General features: G+C 40.0%; 2 protein-coding genes across 2 annotated transcripts in view; both read right to left on the reverse strand.

Annotated features, from left to right (window-relative positions):
• The window catches only part of ZDHHC21 (zinc finger DHHC-type containing 21), a 50,328-nt gene extending 45,774 nt beyond the window's left edge, over positions 1 to 4,554 (reverse strand). The window contains exons 1-2 of the mRNA XM_024211091.1: positions 4,401 to 4,554; positions 1,495 to 1,593 (exon numbers count right to left, since the gene is read on the reverse strand). Coding sequence (XP_024066859.1) covers positions 1,495 to 1,593; positions 4,401 to 4,554 — 253 coding nt within the window. The remainder of the gene's footprint in view (positions 1 to 1,494; positions 1,594 to 4,400) is intronic.
• A 12,263-nt stretch (positions 4,555 to 16,817) lies between these two features.
• CER1 (cerberus 1, DAN family BMP antagonist) lies at positions 16,818 to 18,709 on the reverse strand. Its single transcript, XM_024211092.1, has 2 exons — positions 18,179 to 18,709; positions 16,818 to 17,111 (listed from the first exon to the last, which is right to left on the reverse strand). The coding sequence occupies exons 1-2, from the start codon at positions 18,707 to 18,709 to the stop codon at positions 16,818 to 16,820; spliced, it is 825 nt and encodes a 274-aa protein (XP_024066860.1).
• Between the last annotated feature and the right edge of the window lie 1,015 nt (positions 18,710 to 19,724).

A 19,724-nucleotide genomic window follows, 5' to 3' on the forward strand; every position in this document is an offset into this window, starting at 1 on the left:
GAAGTGGCAGCCCCTACCAGTCAGGAACAGCAGATCCAGGAGCATGAGCAACAGCACCCTGAGGCAGAGAAAGGGAACGAGCAAGCTTCACCATCATTGCCTGCCGTCTTCATCTTCTGGGATCCCAGAAATTTCTACCTAATCCTGAAATATGTCCTAATCTGACTAGGCTTTTAGAGAGGGATCCAGATGACATCACCACCTCCAGTTAAATCTGGAATACCACCTGGGATGTGAGACTTTGCCACCCTGCCTCCCCCAATGTGTCTTTTTCCTTCCCCATTTTGTTTCTTCTCTTTCCTATCTCTCTTATTTTAATTTCTGTCTAATAAGAGTCTGGCTTAGCCAGCCAAGACTGTATATTTTGCAAGCCTGTGACCAGAAAGAGGGAGCTGAAAGCAATGCCCTAAACAGACCAATGGTAGAACAAGTTTGCTAGATCTCAGAGTTGCTGATAAAACCATGTGCCATGCCTGTGTTTCTTCAGCAGTGAGGTTGCAAGTGAGAGTCAACACAGAGACTGAAGCTCCATCTTTGCTCTTTTTATCTCTCCCCTTTTGTGTGTTTGTCTTGTTTTGTTTTCTAGGAAACCGGATCAGACTTCAGCAACAGCAGCTCTAGCCCATCTCAACTAACTTCTTTTCTTTTCCCCAAAAGGACCTTATTAACATCTTTAGTACCATTTAAGAGATTGACAAAAAAAGGGTTTTTTCTTTCTAAAAACTCTCCACAGCCAAAGTAAAATGGAATAAGAAATGTTGTTAAAATGACAGCCTTACTTAAAGCATTTGAAATGTGAAGTATTAACAGTTTGTCCTTCTTTTTCTTTAATAAAAAGTTTAAAAGGATTTTTAATGGTGAGTTTGCCATAGTACTAAGCAGACAAAGGTCTCTGTATACCAAACCGTGTTTAAAACTGCTTAATGTTGGACAGTTTCAGGGTCAAGTTAACACCTTTAGCTCTTTGGGGCCATATATTCCACCAACATTAATGCCACAACACCGTTAGTGTCATATTACTAGAGAGAAGAGCTCCACTTTGGCCTCTGGGGAAAAAAAGAGTTAAGTTTTTTTTTAAATCCTCACATACATTTTTCCAAACCAGTTGATAATGATGTCCAAAAATCTCCCGTAGTGATCCACCCAGGCCTACATCACCAGAGAGTAGTATCCCTTCCTGCAAATGGGCTATGCAGATTGATGGAGTAGCACAGACAGGTACTTGGGTACTGTTCAGGAACCTTAACTATTCAGCGCAGTCAATGATATCCAGCACACTGGCCATCTCAATCACATGCTCTTGCAACACAGCGTAGGACCTTGCTCACCTCTATCACAACAGCACCTACACTAGATTTACCAAACCCGATTTGGTTTTCAAGAGAGTGGTTGCAAACAAGGGTAGTAAGCTTCCAACAGCTATTAAAACTAATATTAGAGATTATGCTAAGCAACGAACATTGTATTATTTAGAAACATCTTGCAATATAGTACCTGTGAGTGGTATCTTTGGCCTTTCAGGTAGTTTTCCTGGATCAGCTATGGAGGCTCTCAATAACGAAACTATACAAAACAATGAGACTAAGTAGTAGCCTGAAAAATAAATACATAAGTATTCAGAATATTACATCAAGTGTATCTTTGGCCAAAGACTGCATGCCTTAATGTGTCACATTTTAATCAGTTCCAACATAGCAAAAGATTACTTTATAGGAATGAGGCAAGACAACAGAAAATTGCAGAAAAAAAGAAGTTGCAATAATTGGCATATTTGAAAAGTAAATCTGATTTAAACTAACATAGCTTAATTAATACATGTAAACCAGCATTCCATTTATGCATATAAATATTTCATACATATATTACACATAAAAAACAACATTAAAAGAACATATTAAGATTGCAAAGTCAAACACACAAAAGTTAGGAAATACCACAATTAAGGTTGCCTATGCACATCTAATTGGGCTCTTTGTACATATGCATTATGATAGTCTTTAATTACATGATTGCATAACATTTTTTCCACAGGACTGCTGCCTCATTCAACACACAAAATGAACTGCGCTCACTGAACGAGCAGCAATATTTTGTTTTCTCCTTCTTGTTCAATATGTGGGCGCATGTCTCATTTACTGCACGCTATTCAAACACTACTCCAAAGCCAGAATTATTAGCTTCCTCATCAGTTTTTCTAATGGTGCTCATCATTATGGCATAGAAGTGCATCACAAACATTAATTTATTTTCATGACTCCAGTGAGATAAAGGGGTATTATACCCATTTTACAGATGGGGGACTGAGATAGAGAGCAATTAAGGTCAAAAGTATCCACTAATTTTGGGTGTCCAAACTGAGACACCTAGGACCTGATTTTTCAGAGTACAGTACTTAGCATTATATAGCACTTTGTGTGTTCAAAGCATAACTTCCATTTACTTCAGCTGCAGTTGTGAGTGTTCAGCACTTCTGCAAATCAGATTCCAGAGCCTCAAGTCAGGCACCAAAAAAAAAAAAAAAAGAAACACACATATAGTGACTTACCTAGCATCACACAGGAATTCTGTGACAGAAACAGGGATACAATCCAGTTATCCAGGGCAGCATTCTACTGCCTTAAACCACGAGACCATCTTTTCACTTCCTGCAGTTCCCTGCTTCATTCACTACACACCTTCCAATTTCTGCAACAAATGAAGCTGGGTTCCTACAGCCCACAGCCTCCTTACACAACCCATCATGGGCATTGAATGACGCAGGAGTGGAAACAATCATATAACTTTTTAAGTATATGATCATATATTATAATTCATACACACAGGGGACTGAATCAAGGTTGTATAGACAACCTTAATTCTGAGTTGCTTTTGAGTACTTAGCTTTGCAACCTTAATGCTTTTAAAATAGTTGTGTGTGATTTCCTATGTTTTTAAAACAATTAATTGAAAAAAAAAAATCTCCTCGTGTGCCATCATATTGACATCATATGGCTCATCGGCAGGGTTGGAGCCTTTATCTCCACCTTGCAGACGTCTGGCACTGGAGCAACTGAGAGCAGAAGTAGGTTGTCATTCTCTCCGTGGGCCTGCATTAGAGGGAGATGAATCACTTTGCCAGTGGGTTTCCACAGATATGTGTTGATTTCAGAGGAACAGTGAAATTCTGGAATCCTGGGTTTCATTCCTGTCTTTTGAGGGGAGTGTGCTTTAGTGGACACAGACTTTTCTTCCTATGCCCCTCTCCCCTCAAAGCTTGACCTCTTCTGCCCCCTCCCCTCCAACCTGTCACTGTCCAAGTCCCAACTCTTCCCCATCCCTGGCTCCTCCTCCCAGTGCCATTCTCCTCATATAGCCAGCCTGAGTTAGCACAACTCATTAACTGCTAATATGACCACTCTGCTGTGTTGACACAGGCTAGCTCCACCTGATTGCTGCTAGTCCTCCAATGTCTTCCCACAATTCCACCATGTCCCCAGATGGGACAGGGAAATTCTCCTACAATTCACTGGGAAATAATTCATAGAATAGCTCAGCTTACTGCACTGCAAAGAACTATGGGATGTGCCTAGGGTTACCAACTCTGACTGAAGCTATTTCAGACTCCTCCTCCCCCCCCCCCACGACAATGTCATTAAAATCTCCTATTAAAATCTCTTGGACTGCTTTCAATAGTCACCGAGAGATCAGTGCCGATTCTGGGAGACTCCAGATCAATCCTGGAGGGTTGGTAACCCTAGTTGTGCCCCTGAAGTCTTAAGTGCCACACAGGAGTGAGTACTGTGCCACTGTGTATGCAGCAGCTTGAATGTTATTTCAAAGTGTAGCTGCTCTCACCAGCGCAAGGCTAACTTGAGAGGAGTAGCTCAAGAGTAGAAAACTTAACTGCAGTGAAAATATACCCAAATACACCCACAATCCCCTGTCCCAGCATCAGCTGCTGATGCGAATATGGGATATATTGTATACCTGCTCAGCTTTTCCTGATACTGATATACACTCATGCAGATTAGTAGGTACAGACTGGCCACAGGATTCACACATGCTGTGTTGGGAAAAAAATGCAGATATATGGACATACTGAACTGTGTCAAATGCGTGTGTCAAAGCCCAATTACAGTTAGCATGTCCCTGTCTGTAGTTGGGGCTTTAATCTAAAGTAATACCAAAATAAGCTATTTCAGATTTATTGTATTTCAAAAATAAGGAGGAAGTTGGATTTTTAAGAATCAGCATTAAGACCAATTTTTGTTGGCTTGCTCTCCTTCTTCCCTGGAATTCTGGAACTTGATACTACATAGGTCAGAGTAGGTTCTATTGCCCACAGGTACCTTTTTTTTGGTTTGGGTTTTTTTTGTTTTTAAACTAGCTAGGAGAGAGAGATTGGGCTCAATGCAACTTACACAATATCGCTGCAGCTGAAGTATGTCCCTCTTCATAGTGAGGAAAGAGGATAATTTGGGGAATAAAGAGTGTGTTGTAAAGCCAGACGAAGATAATCATGCCCATGCAGCACCACCCCTGCGGGTCAATCACAAAATGAATTTGTAGTCCCATTGTACATTATCTGAAGGCAGCTTGCCACGCAGGGAAAAAACAATGATCCTAAAAAAAAAAAGAAAAACAAAAACAACCCCCCCGCCCAGTAAGTTGAAGTAGTAACATGAAAGCTTCATCGCTGGTTATTAGAAAGTTAATAAATACTGGTAAAATGTTCCCTGTACTTCCAGTAGCGTAACTGTTATTTGGTTCACGTGCACAGATTTGGAAACCAGGTGCAAGTTTCTAAATGTTTCGAAGTCTCATGCACAGAGTTCATGCACTACCATGGGATATACACTTATGGTTTCTTTTTCACTGTAAACATATCATTGTCTATTGCTTAACTTTTACCATGAAGATGAGTGAAGAGACAAAAGATATAAAACCTGAAGAGGACTTCAAATGCAAGTGAAAATAGGTACATTTACAAAGATAATCAGCCAACCAATGATTTTAGGAAAACTCAGCAGAGACAGCATAGGGGTTGGTTAATCTAATTTTAACATCCCAAGTGATGGGGCTTCAAGCACTCCAGAGCCCAATTCATTTCACTGTCATGATGTTTTTCACAGATTTCCTCAATTTCTATCCCCCCTCAGTGTCTAGCAAGATATTTCAGTATTTTTACCCTCTTATGTCTCTCAGACAAGCTACACATATTTAAAATGTTAATCTTTCATAAACTCATGTTCATTCTTTTTTCTTTTCCTTGAATACGATCCAGTACTGAAAACAAAATTTTATATGTGGTTGCATCAGAACTATATAGAGAAAGTTCACTGAGAGGATGCCATTGCATGAACAGCTTAATATTGCAACAGACTTCATTGCTGTCACATTACACTACACTCATGTCCAATTTGCTGTCCACCATCATTAGTTCTTGAGTTTTATTATTTCCTAGGTTTTTCAGCTCCAAGCAAGTGTGTTTCAGATTACCCTCCATGTCTACTGATTTACATTTTTTCCATCTTCAGTCTCATTTTGTTGTTTTCCACCCATGTCTCCAATACCTCTACATCTAGGTTCTTTTCCATTGTTTGTCTTGTCCTTGCTGGCATTCACAACTCCTCAATTTACCATTATTCATAAATTTCATTAACGTCTTTTCTTCTTTTTCCAGATCATTAATCAAGGCCAGACTGAAAAAAGCCACTTGACATATTCCCCTCCCTATTCTACGTGCTGCCATTTATCATAACCGTTTATTGTTTCTAGCAGTTTTCAATCCACAACAGTATTCCCATTCAAGGCACTTGGAATTACATTTTTAAATAAGATGAAACATAAGAATGGCCATACTGGGTCAGACCAAAGGTCCATCCTGCCCAGTACCCTGTCTACCAACTGGATCCCCCTTGTCCACATGTTTGTTGACCCCTTCAAAGAACTCTAATAGATTAGTAAAATATGATTTCCCTTTACAGATACCATGTTGACTTTTGCCCAACAATTTATGTTCTTCTATATGTCTGACAATTTAATTCTTTACTATTGTTTCAACTAATTTGCCCAGTACTGACGTTAGACTTACTAATCTGTAATTGCCAGGATCACCTCTATAGTCCTTTTTAAATATTGGCATTACATTAGATAGCTTCCAGAAGCTGATTTGAAGGCCAGGTTACAAACCATAGTTAATAATTTCACATTTGAGTACTTTCAGAACTCTTGGGTGAATGCCATCTGGTCCCGGTGACTTGTTACTGTTAAGTTTATCAATTAATTCCAAAACCTCCTCTAGTGACACCTCAATCTGTGACAATTCCTCAGATTTGGCACCTACAAAGGACGGCTCAGGTTTGGGAATCTCCCCAACATCCTCAGCTGTGAAGACTGACGCAAAGAATTCATTTAGTTTCTCCGCAATGACTTTAAGTCTTTAAGTGCTCCTTTTGTAACTCCATCGTCCAGGGGCCCCACTGGTTGTTTCGCAGGCTGCCTGCTTCTGATATACTTTAAAAACATTTTGTTATTACCTTTCAGTTTTTGGCTAGCTGTTCTTCAAACTCCTTCTTGGCTTTTCTTATTACCTTTTTACACTTCCTTTGGCAGTGTTTATGCTCCTTTCTATCTACCTCACTAAGATCTGACTTCCACTTTTTAAAAGATGCATTATTTGCAATTTTATGTTAAATAAAGCAATCAAGAATGTCTGGCAACGTTTATGGTTTAGAAAGCCATGTTACTTATTGCCCTTGATTCCAATAACTTCTAAATGTTTAGTAATTTGATGGTAATCTTGGTTTTTTTTGGGGGGGTGGATCCATTTTACTTCCCCCACTCAAACGCTCCCCCCACCAGCCCCACTTTGCCCCACCCCTCGCAGAATCGCCCGGGGAGCCCCACAGCGCCCCCTCCTCGCCCGAGACAGAACTGACCGGTACGAGGGGGCTGATCCGCCCCAGCGGGAGCCACGCCGACCGCTCTCGCGCTCACCTAACCGCCGGCCGCAGACTATCTCTCCGCCGGCTTCCACCACCTTCCGCTTCCGCAGAGTTCTACGCATGCGCGCACGGATGGCGGTTGGCGGAGTAGGGACACGCTCAGCGCAGCGGCCAACCGCACCGAGGGCGGGAGCGTACCGTGCTCGCTGCTGAGTGCGTTCTACTCCCGCCCCGCGCGCGCTCCCTTCGGCCGCCCGCCCTTCCCTGGCCTCAGCTGCAGCAGACCCGGGCGTGGCAGCTGGAGCAGGGCATAAGAGTGGCGTGATATTTGGGGCAAACCCTTGTGATAAATATCAGAGTCAGACTTTCCACTCCCAGTGTTGCCAACCCCGAGCATTCCAAAGGCGTTTGGCTCAGGCCTCCCCAAAATAATGAGACTGGCTTAAAAAAAATCACAAGATTCAGACAAATAATAAAGTTGGGTTTCTTTTTTATTTGCTTTCTGTCTTTTGAGCCATTTGGGTACGTTCAGGTGGCAGTTTCAATCTTTTCTCTGCAATTGTGAGGACTATAAACTAACCAATTTGAAATGAAAGCTGAGGTTTTCATGTAATCACTTGACTCCAGGAGTTGAGGCTTTAAGAATGTGAGACCTTTAAAATCATGAGGAGCAGGAACAGTCTTACTTCAGGCTTGCGGTATATGCAGTCCCACATGAAATCTATGCATGCAGAAATGTCCTCTTTCTCTCTTGAATACCTCTGCTTGTATTCATCGCATTCCTCTTGTGGGAGGAGTGGAGAAATGTGTTTATTCATGGACAACAAGGAATATCTTTTTTAATTGTCATGATAGACACATTACAGATATGATTGATAAATAAGATCTGCTACTTAAGATAGAACAGAAAAAAGTTTTAACCAACATTTGAATTAATAATACTTATACCAATTCACACTGGTGATTCTATATTCATCTTCTCTCTGGCTTCCATATTAAGTTTGCTCAGGTTACAGATCTAAAGATTAATATTCCAACTACCAGCATTCTTGATGTGGAAAACAAGCTTGTTGTTGTTGTTGTTTATGTAATACACTAAGCATACATTCATGTTGCAAACAAGTAGCGAGACATAGTTCTTTCACCAAAAACATACAGTTTAAGACCCTGAGCTTACTGTTGACTCTAGTGCAGACCCCAGTTGAAGACAGCAAGCCTCTGGGCTGGGCTGGCACGGGGGTCCACAGGGCAATCAGTGGAGGAACAGGATCTAACTCATTCAAATGCAGCGTGCAAGATATGTGCTGTGTGTTGTATTGGCGTCTTACATCAGCAGCAGTAATAATGATTCTGTGATTCTAATAGCTGACAATTTCCTTTATGGTGCATAAGAAAGAATAGAACGTAACTTGCTCTTCAACAGTTATCTTGGTTCTGGAGTGCAAACAGGCACATAAACATGATTTTTTTAATAAGACAAGCAAAGTAAGACATTTTTATATTGTCACTTTTCTGATCACTTTAGAATGGGCTTTACTCACAAAAAATGGGGCAAAGAGGGAAATAGAAAAACCTGAAGAGACCTCTTTTGTCCAGATTTTGCTGAAATGCTATTTCCCTAATACTGATTTAAATCTTAAATTGATCCTCCCCCGACATTAAACGTCAGTAGTACCTTGAAATGTGTATACATTCCCAAATTAAAAAATAAGCTAAGTCTGTATCTCTCCCTTTGCCTCCACAAAGTCACTCTCTGTGATTTTACAGTGAGATGGCGCCACCATGGATAAGCTCAGTGCTTCAATCTATATCTCTGGCCAGCATATTGGGCTTGATGAATTGAACAAAGGATTCCCTTATGAGACTGGGGGAGGAAATTTTTATTTTTAAAAGTTAATTCTGTCCAGAGATGGATTAGTGATGGCTAATTGCCACAGGCAGCTCATAATGGACAGCAGTTTCAGCATTCCCATCTGGGAATCATGCCTTGAACACCCATAGCTGATGCACATGCATGATCTTTTGGCTATCTAGAGTCATCCCCATCTGTTTGAGTGGCAGGATTCCCAATCTAAATTGGTCTTATTCTTGCCCTAAAGCACAGATCCCACATAATAATGGATGAATGGGCAGCCTGAAGAATAATATAATGACCATCTCTTTTACAGGAAGCTCTTCTTTAACAACACTAAACATTGAGGACACATACCTCTTTAAACTTGATCATAGTTGTTGACATGTATATGCCAAAAAGAGAATATCTGAGAAGTAAAGATGAATTAGAATTCAGAAGGATTTCAAGCTTTCATCAAGACTTTATTGCAGGATAAGGTGACCACTCATCCTAATTTGCTCAAGATTGTCGGTCATATTGTTCAGGATATTTTCTAATGTACCAAGTCAATGTTGCTCTGATGTAAGCATGTATGTTCTTAGCTGGGATTAGGGGTTATATGGTGACCCAATACAGCCTATTTCAATGACAGTGGAAACATTAACAAGCAGCCTGTACATTTCCGTAAAACCAGGCAATACTGAAAAGGATCTGATTTACGGTACAACACGGGGGTGAATAGAGGATGGGCACATGTGTGAAAGAGCCTACAAAGCTGGCTATGAAAAATAGCCCCATGGCAAAAGGCCAATATGTAAGGCACTTCCATGTACAACAGACATGGCGGAGAGTTCATGACAGCTGCATAACGACCCAAGGACAGAAAAGGAGAAAGAGGATTTGGGGAATAAAAATGCAAGACAAATGGAGACATTCTCTCTGCTGGGGAAAAAAAGGCTGGCTGAAGTTAGTGAAAATACATACGAGATAATGGCAAAAAGATTTTCCCTTTTCCTGAGCAAACACTGGAGTATTGTTCTAGTCTGAAAATGACTATGTAAAATGCCCCCTTCTTACTCAATAGTTCTGCTTTCTCTTCCATCAGCTCTGCTAATTTTATTTACTAAAATAAGTTTTTACTATGATTTGCTCATTTTAGTCCTGCAGAACAAACACAGCTCTTTGGGAGAGTGAGCTGTAGTGTATTCTGGCTTGCTCATCAGCAGAACTGTAACTAAGTTCTAGTTGCAGAATCTTTGGCTGGTGATGCATGAACCAGAAAGAACCCCAGCCTAATTTTCCATTTCCGAATTGAATTTTCAGGGATCAGAGTTAGAAACACACCCTCTATCCCACTCCCGATGTTTTTACCTGAAAACTAAACAGATATGTTGTGTATGTCATTGAGAAACAATAAATAGATATGGAACCCCCTTTTTACATAGTCTCTAAAGTGGAGCTGTACCTTAAAGTAATATTGGCTTTGTTGCACACATCTTTCCCTGCCCGTTTGGAACTGTGCAGCAGACCAGCATGGATTAGTTCATCAGTAATGTATTTTGCAATGATTACGGAAAAACCTGCAAAGCAGAAACAGCTCATTTCTGTGGTTTCAGAATATTGCACAGTAGTGCAGAACCCTTCTTGGAGTTCCCTAATGTCTGTGTTGTGGTGTTGCTGTTGTTATTTATAAATTACCACAGGAGCCACCAGCTGTCATCATAAAATTTTTATTGGCACTCTGTAAATATTAAATCAGCATGCTAAAATCATGCCATGTGCAGTGGCAGCTGATGCTCTCTTATGGAGGTCATATGCAAGAGAGAGGATTGCATTATGACTCCCATGATTCTTACTGCCTACAATTCCTCTGCTTCATGAGGATAGATTCCAATATTAAATCTAGGCCCAGTCATACCCCAATGATCCTTGTGCAGAATGGACTCTGTGCACAGAAATCACTCCCTTCGCAAGGACAGGGAAATCTGCTGCATATAAGCACCATCCTCCTCTTCCTGGATCCTGCTAAATTCGGAGTGAAATTCTGTGTTACCACCCCCTTTTTGCAGTACCATAGCACTAACCCCTTTCCTGGTTGCTTTGCAAACCTCGTTAACACATATAATAGACACTCTAATATTAGACTGGTAGCCAAATTCCTCATGACACAAAGTGCCATGTTCTGGATTCACATTCTTGATGCACCAAGGAGGCTTTCATTTGTGACATCAGATGCTAGAAATTGGATGCTAGAAATGGGGCTTGACATTTTCATGGGCATGAAGACCTGTTAGTCACCATAGCATGTGATGTCACGATGTCATACATTGAGATGTGGATGATGATTTTATTTTAACAGTGGAGACGTTGAAGGTGAAGAAAAGAAAGGAGCCCGTAGAATTCTCCCTCTCTCTGACCCAGGAGCTAGGGGTTATGGGGAAGACGAGAGGAAATACCCCTGGGATGGAATGTACAGAACTTTGGCTGCCTGCTGGAGAAAATATGAAAGCCTGCTGACCTTTGGAATCTGGAGAGGAAGGGCTATGCCAAGCCAGTGGAAAGCCTGGAGTTTGAGGGGTTAATTTCCAGCAGGGTTCAAAGGCAATTCAGGGAGGTATTGCTAGTTGGGCTCTAATTAAGTACAGATGAGCCTATTAAACCCAAACACTTTCACCTAGGAGAATGGGGTGAGTTTGAACGGTGTGCTAGTTCATATTTTGTCTTTACCTGTTACATTTTGTCATTAGCTTGGATTGTAAGATCTTTGCAGCAGGGTTTTTCTCTTTCTATGTATGTATAGCACCTAGCACAATTGGGCTTCAATCTCAGGTGGTGCCCTGAGCTGTTATTGCAAGGAATGCTGCTGGAGACTTTTGTTAAATTGAAGTCAATTTTGGTCCAACCAGAACACATACAGTAACCACCACCCTGGAGAAAATGATCTTGTGTTCAAATGTGACCGTCTGCTATCCTTTCTCTTTCATTATGCTGCCTCTCATCCTGCAGCTGCCTCTCTTCCTCGGAGCAGCCAGGTTGGAAAGGTATTGGTGTTAGCTGATGTTACAATGGTTCTGCATCAGTAGATGGTTTGTTATCATGACAATGCATTGTTAAAAGAACCTAAATAAGAGCAAACACAAAGCCAGCACAAAATACTGCATGCAACATCAGATTTCATTAGCTTTGTAGTAGGCGAGGCAGAATTTAGGTATCAATATAATTTTATGAGAAAAGAGGATTATGGGCTAGTGTTTGACATAACACTGTTGTTAATGCATTTGATTATTAAATTCTCAACTAAGAAAATAATCTCTATATAAGAGAGTGTTTTCCTAAAGGCAATTAAAATAACAAGAACCTCCACTCATTTATTTATTTTTAGGTATGTTGTCCACAGTTCAAATGGTCACAAATTGAAATAGAATGGAGAACTTCTGAAATATTTACAAATTTCAAATATGATTCAATGGAAGTTGCTAAGGGCTCTTTATGACCATGTACACTTGTCCTCTTTCATAGAGCAAAGTCCTGTTAGCATCTGGGCATAACTTGCTCTTAATATAGAATTTTTAAAGACTCTGAAATCTGATCCAATTAACACATTCTTGATATTGCAGAATATAGTGCTAATTACATGCAACTGACCTCTGCTGGGTTAATTAAACATTCACCCAAAAAACTATAGCACTAATCTAATTAGCAGTTACTACAGCTGTCATTATCTCTTTGCACCTACTTTTAAGTGGTGCAAATTCACACCAAGGACCCAATCCTGAAAACTCTCCACATGCTGAACTCCCTTTGACTTCAATGGTACTTTTGCACACAGAGGACTTGCAAGATTGGGATGTAGGCACTTCACTCTATGGCCCAACAAGTACAGTGCACATCCTCAGTATTGCCAACCCAAAGGTCACATTAAAATATCATGAGTCGGGCCATACAAAATCATGAGTTAGAGAAAAAAATTGGGGTTCTTTTTATTTGCCTTCTTGTTTTTGAGCCTTTAAGGTGCACTGGAGTCACATCTTCTTGATTTTTCTTTAGCCAGGAGGGCTAGACACTTTTTAAAAAAATGAAAGCTGAGATTCTCATATATCCACAAGACTCCAGGAGCTGGGGCTTTAAGAGAAAATACTAATTACTGTCAGATTCACAATAACATTGTGAGAGTTAATGACACTGTAACAATGGCTTGATGACATCCTCTATTTTCTCAGAATTTTGCCTGACAGTGGGGGAGAAGGTTGGGAACACTGATGTTTTGTTTATTTTGAGGGAATAACTTTTTTCCCTGAACTTGGTTTAAAATGAACACTAATCAGAGTTGCACAGCTACAATGTTGCAAGGCAAGTTAAAGGGGTGCAGAGGTGTTCCCTGATCACCAAAAAACTGGGAATTTACTCTTTGCTTAGGTCTCGCACATGTATACAGTGTGTGGAGTAATGAAAAAACAGGGCTGGGGATAGAAGGCATAGTCGGGCACTCAGAGAGAACATGGGAAACCATAAAATACAGCTACCTGGGAAGCAGAGGGGAGTCTTCTGAGGAGACAAAGCCTATATACCCAGTACTATTTCACGTTATGGAAAAAACATTTCTTCCTTTTGTTATAACCTGTGCCAACTAAAGCTCACAAATGAAGCACTGGAGAAAACACTTGTGGTGAGAGACTTAATGGCAGATTGCTGGCCCACTCTCCCAGCTTACGCCTTGACAAAGTTGGTCACCATTATAAAACTCAGATGTAAAGTGTAAAATAAAATGTTATTAGGAACAATGCTTTTTAAACAGAGATCATGAACCTTGATCACTCTATATATTGCTAGTTAGAACTATACCATATAATGAGTCCATTCATGGTTGGCCTGACACCATTTATACATTAGAGTCACTGGTGCAAAAGGAGAGGGAGGAAAGATGTGCATCTGGTAGACACTTTTTTTTTATTATGATCTAGGTAAGCTGCCTCTTTAAAAGCAGATTCATATATACAGGAGGATAATGACACACTAATTATATGGCTGAATGTATTATGCACAAACTATTGCTACTATTCAGATCCAGGATCAGCAATTGAGAGGTCATTCAAACACAATTTTTAGTAAACATGTATTCATAAGAGCTGTAGTCCAAGGATATGTTATTTTTTTTTTTTAAAGATAAGATTTACAATGGCACTGCAGTATGTGTGCAAATGAACTCACTAGTACAGAGTGGTGATTGGCTGAATGACTTCTGATTTCCAACTCCCATCATCCAAAAGTGAGCTGTTGGCAAGGCAGCAGCAGGGGGTCTGATCAGAGGGTCTAGGAATAATACAGGAACAGACTGCCTGGTGCTCCCAAGGGAGTCAGGAAGGGTTGGAAATTGGATGAAATCTAGGGTTCTGGAAAGCAGCTAGAGGAACGGCTGGCTGGCTGGCTGGTGAGCCAGGGCTGCAAAAAGCAGCAGGAAGGAGAAGAGAAGCCAGAAGTTGGGCTAAGAGCCATGGGTGCTGAGTGAGCCAGGACTAGAATCAGGTCTGGTCTACATGGGATAGTTTTACTAGTTATACAGGCATAGTATACTGCTATAGTCCCTGGGACAGACAGTCCTATCGTGGTGTAAGAGTGGCTTTTTGGTTTTGCTTGAACCCCTTCACAAGCAACATAAATGAAAATGAAAAAAGTAATTCATATCAGAGTAACTGTGTCCATAGGGGGTTATACCTGTGTAACTATCAGTTTAAATTGACACCTTAGGTTATACCAAAAAACCTTCTCCCTTATAGACAAGGCTTCAATCTCATGATTCCTACAGAACAGCACTGGTGCCTATCCCAAGACAGCTACCACCTCATTATTTGTTTGCTTCTTTAATGATCGACCATTTCATTGATTTTCAGCAAAACAAGAATACACAGCTGGAGTGCAAAACATTTCAGTAAGAGTAGGAGAAAGTTATCAAACACAATTAGTCAATATCCATATCACATGTAAAGATTATTGGGTCCTGTGGCAATGTCCTTTTATTGAACATAATACTCAGAAGATATAGTCAAAGTATTTTCAAATTACTGAAGTTCATTACGTCTGTTGCAGATGATTTTCCCCAGAGCTATCAAGTCACGTAGGCCAAGGTACCAATTCTCCCATCCTGGTGGAATAACAGCTTTCCATCACTGCAGGATAACTGACTATCCACAAAGCCCAAACTAGCCACCTCTCTTGTTGGTCGGTTAGCTCTAGAAATGTAGGGAACATTCCCCAGCAGTAACAGCAAGGATGGCTAACACAGAGACACATAGGGAATCAAAGTGTTCAGGCGTATGCCTCCTACTTACAAGGTTTTTATTAAGGGCCTGATTTTGGCTCACCACAGTTTTACATTGGTGTCATTCCACTGACTTCAATAGCATTACTTCTGATTGATATCAGTGTGAGATCAGAATCAGATCCTAAATGCTTTACAGAATGAGTCACAGTTATTTTATTCAAGTTATTTTACAAAAATGTTGGTTATAAATGTCAGGTTCATTTACTTTGCAAAAATAGCAGAACAATTAATCCCAACTTTCATAAATATTGTATTTTGCTCCTGCAAATTCATAACATTTTGTAAATCACCTTTCATTAAGTGGGGTATCCCTTCCACTTATTCATATAGCAAGTGAACATATTCAAATAATCACATTGCAGGGAAAGATCCTGTAAATTACCCCCATAGAGATGACAAAGTACACACAGCAACATTCCATTCCTCCTTGTCACATTAGCGTCTATTTTGCACAGTACTGTAACTCAATTTTAAGAAACATCTTTGATCATTTAAAGTTGATTCTGGTAGCCTTATTCACCTGAATCATACCTTACTCTGTTGACTGTCCCATTTCAAGGTACTACTGAACATGAATGAGGGCAGCAAAACCAATCTCTAAATGAGTATTTAATCTATCTCACTCCCGCCCAGTTATTGAGCTGTCTTCAGCATCACCAGAAAGTCCTCCAGTGCAAACATGTCGGCAGCTAGGCAACTGCTTCATACTTTTTAATATTTTAAAATACTCTATTGTTGGTAGTATTTGTTACACAAAGATTCTTTCTTCTCATGTAATAGTAATAATATATAGGACCTGATTCTCCTCTTACACTGGTGTAAATCAGGATTGACTCCTTAGAAGTCAATGGAATTACATGTCACCTTCAACCCTGTTTATGCTATGGATATTTCTCAAAGATTTCCCACCATTGCTAATGGTGGCTCACCTCCACCAGTGTTAGCAATACTGGGAATACATGTTATAGATGAGGTCACCAATTGCTGCGAGCATTTTAAATAAAGATGCTCAGAAAATGCCAGTTGTTCTTTACGGGAAACTTTTGTTCATCAAAAAAACAGACAATTTTGACCAAAATGAAAATCTTGAGCAATATTTTTTGTTTAGGATGAAAAGTCCCTCTTCAATGAAAAAACAAAAACGCATCAATGAAAATAATTAGACTAGCTCTAACTTTAAGTTGCATTGTTGCTTAGACTTAGGCTTTGTCTTCAGTGCAAAAAAAGAAAATATGTGATTTTTACATTGAGATAGCTAACTCAAGATCACCATGTCAGTGTAAAATGCTAGTGGAGACAAGGCACTGTAGTTTTACCTCAATGCAGCCATGTGAGGGTTGACCTTGTCTAGCTACACAACAGTAATAACTACCTATGCTGTTACTCCACTATTACATTGAGTTAGCTATCTCAATGTAAAAAACACACCTCTTTTTGCAGAGAAAAGTCTGGCTCTGAGCAGGTCTAATCAATATGGTGTTTAAAACAGTGGTGACAGCTTTTGGCTCGTATATGCTCAGGATCTCAACTTCGCTGACACCAATGGAACTGACCCAGTGTAGCAAGAAGGAGACATTTTGAAGAGATTAGACTTCCACACCATGCTCCCCCCTCCCTCTCTTTCACACAGAGAAACATCTTATACATTTCAGGTAATGTTATACATGATGTAAAGAGATAATCTACATCTTCACACGGATGCTAATGATTATGGAGCTTAAAGGTGCTTTTGAGCAGGTTAATTGTGCTCATATACATTTGAATGCAAGTCTGAATGTAGGGGTCCTATATCAGAATCTTTAATCTTCTGAATCTCACACTTGCAATCCTCCACAATCATGACCACCTTAACAACAGCGACAGACCTGGTGCAGTTCAGCTCCAAGCGTTTCATGGTGAACTTGGTAGGCAAGCAGTGGGAACAAAAGGTATAAAGACGATCTTCTGGGCCAGGGACGTGAAAGGAACTACACTTCCCAAAGCACAAGTTGTTCTGCACCACCACCTTTTCACAGTTCTCATGCACAATACTCTGAAACAGCAAACAGGTTGCAGTTACTACATAGCATTGGCATTGTAAACACTTGTTGGCCCTATCCTCCTTTCTTTGCACATTCAAAACTCCCATGGACTTTGCTGGAAGATGTAGACACAAAAATAATGGAAGATTGGGCTTATACAACTAATATATAAGTTTCTTCTCTTACTGTTAGTTACTGTAGTATTCACACCATTTACAAATTATTTTAAGTAGCAAAAGAATTAAAGTAGTTACCTAGTGAGTTTCCCACTTACTTGGACAGTGTTACTATAATATATAACTTGACATTTATGTGTATCATATTTGGTTCAAAGGGCCTTTATGTTTGAAAAATCATGACCAAGTTTGAGTCACGTCTGTAATATTAAGCACTGGTCTATGCTGGAAGTTATAACTTCTTTGACTAGAGATTTTTTTTAACCAAAATAGTTATAAGCCCTAGTGTGGATGCAATTATGCCAATATAAAGATGCCTTATACCAGGATAGCTATTCCACATCCCAGACTTGAATCAACTAACCTGATATAAGCACTTTTATACTGGCGTAACTTTGTCCACACTAGAGAGAGGTTAATGCTTTAACAATACCAGTATAATTAAAGTGGTACAATCTTCTAGTATAGACAAGGCTTTACTCCTCATTTTTAGTAGAGCAGGTCAAGAATTTGAGTTTAGCCATAAAACCACAAACAAACCCCTGAATAACTGCACTGAGACTGATTGTATAAATAAACTTACTATTCTTCCTGCTGTTCAGGCTAAATCAGGAAATATGGTTTGTGTTTGATTACAGATAAAAAATAACCCCTCCTGCTCATTGTATATTGATTACATTGGTTCCCAGACCTGTGCTCAACAATGTGACTCGTTGAACTAAAGCAAACGTTTTTTTCAGTACTATTGGATGTCTATGAAGTGGTCTTGCTGCTAGCAAGTGGAATTGACCTGTATTTCCTTAGTCAGGGATTACAGATGACACAAGAGAGTGAAGTTTGTGAAGGCAGAATGATGGGAGCAAATACTGCTATTGGGTCTCTTGCCTGAGACCTGTTCTTACCTGAGAAAAAGGCAGCGTCCTGCAGGTCTCCTGGTACATATCGTTGGTCTTGATTGGCAGAACAACCTCCTCAGAAGCTGAATTTTTTTTAAACATGAAATGGTCCCAGAATTTTTTAGCATCTTTCCTGTAGGGGGGCTCAGCTTCCTTCTTGTTGACTGAGTGTGAAGGTAGGAAGCGTCTCATGCTTTCAGAATGGGAGGTCTCTTTTGGTGCAGTCCAGCTTCCCAGATCTCGGTGCACATCAAGCTCTACATATGGAAGGATAAATCTGGATGATTTTTTTTCTCCTTGCTTTCTGCTCTCTGTTGCCAGCTCTGGGGCTGCTACAAATAAACTTGGTTCTTCTAGGATTTCTTCATAGTCCACAGGATCTTGCACCAGCAACTTGCTAGGGCCCTCTCTTTCAAGCAAATCTTTATCTTGATAGGAAAGGTGCTGAATTCTCCTCTTGTTCCTTTGCAGCTCTCCGCCTTGTCCTGTTGCTCCAAGACCAGAGATCACGAGCAGATGAAGCAGCAGCAGAAACATACTAATCTTACTTGTGTGGACTTTTAATTTAAATGTCCTGCAGTTTCAGGTGAGCAAAGGAAGCGGCATGTAGTCTGCTAGCTTTATAAAGGAACTGAAGTCATTCTGTGGATGCTGTGGGGGTAGGGGCTACAAAGGGGAGGACCCAGGGTAACCAGTTAAACTCATTTACTGTAGATTATAATTATGATAAGGGAATTTCTGTTAATTCAACCCATCTTTTACTCCTGGATGCGTGTATTAGAAGTTCCTATCTAAAACCTGGTTCCCCAGGGGGGTGATTAGTTGGAAAAAAATGTTTGGATAAGTTGTTTAGCTGTAGTCTGGAAATGTGGAAAAGTTCCTGAATGTTTATTAGCTCATTCAACATGTCCTTTATATTTTTTCACATACCCCCACACACCATCACAGCAGAATCAAAAAGGATGTCCTATTGTGATGAAACATCAGAGAAAGCAAGGGCAATAAAACAATTTCAAAACATGAAGATAGATTTGTAGACTTACATAGAGATACCGGCCCACATTTTCAAAAGAGATCCCTAATTTAGATGCTTCATGTTTTCAGATCTATCAATTAATTTTGGGTGCCTTTGATATTAAGGTACCCTATCTAGGACTTAATTTTTTGACTTGAATTAGATTTTAGCTTCTCAGAATCTATGGAAAATCAGTCCCCACGTATCTCAAGCTGGGCAACCAAAAATGGAGGCACCTGAATTTAGTGCACACTTCTGAAAATTTGGCCCTCAGAGACTTTTTGAAGCTCAAATAGTGAATCACTGGCATGGGTGAGAACTACATCTTGTGAATTTTCCACCATATCATCCTGTCTCTCTTGTGTATGAGAGAAATAACATGTTTGTACATGAATAAAATGGACATACTTTTAACAAAACTGTATTAACAATTAATTCATTAAATAGCAATATGATACAATATATCTGTTCATACACATTCACACCTCCACATTCAGAATAGCTGTTCAAAGATGTGACATGCAATTCCCGTAGAGC

The sequence above is a fragment of the Terrapene carolina genome, unplaced genomic scaffold (assembly GCF_002925995.2).
Source record: "Terrapene carolina triunguis isolate 2854851 unplaced genomic scaffold, T_m_triunguis-2.0 Scaffold113, whole genome shotgun sequence".
In the NCBI taxonomy this organism is placed as follows: domain Eukaryota; kingdom Metazoa; phylum Chordata; order Testudines; family Emydidae; genus Terrapene; species Terrapene triunguis.

Coding starts and splice junctions, on each gene's coding strand:
- CER1 (XM_024211092.1), bottom strand. CDS start 18,709: ATGTTTCTGCTGCTGCTTCATCTGCTCGTGATCTCTGGTCTTGGAGCA. Junction 17,112..18,178: donor GGACGCTGCCTTTTTCTCAG/GTAAGAACAGGT, acceptor TTGCTGTTTCAG/AGTATTGTGCATGAGAACTG.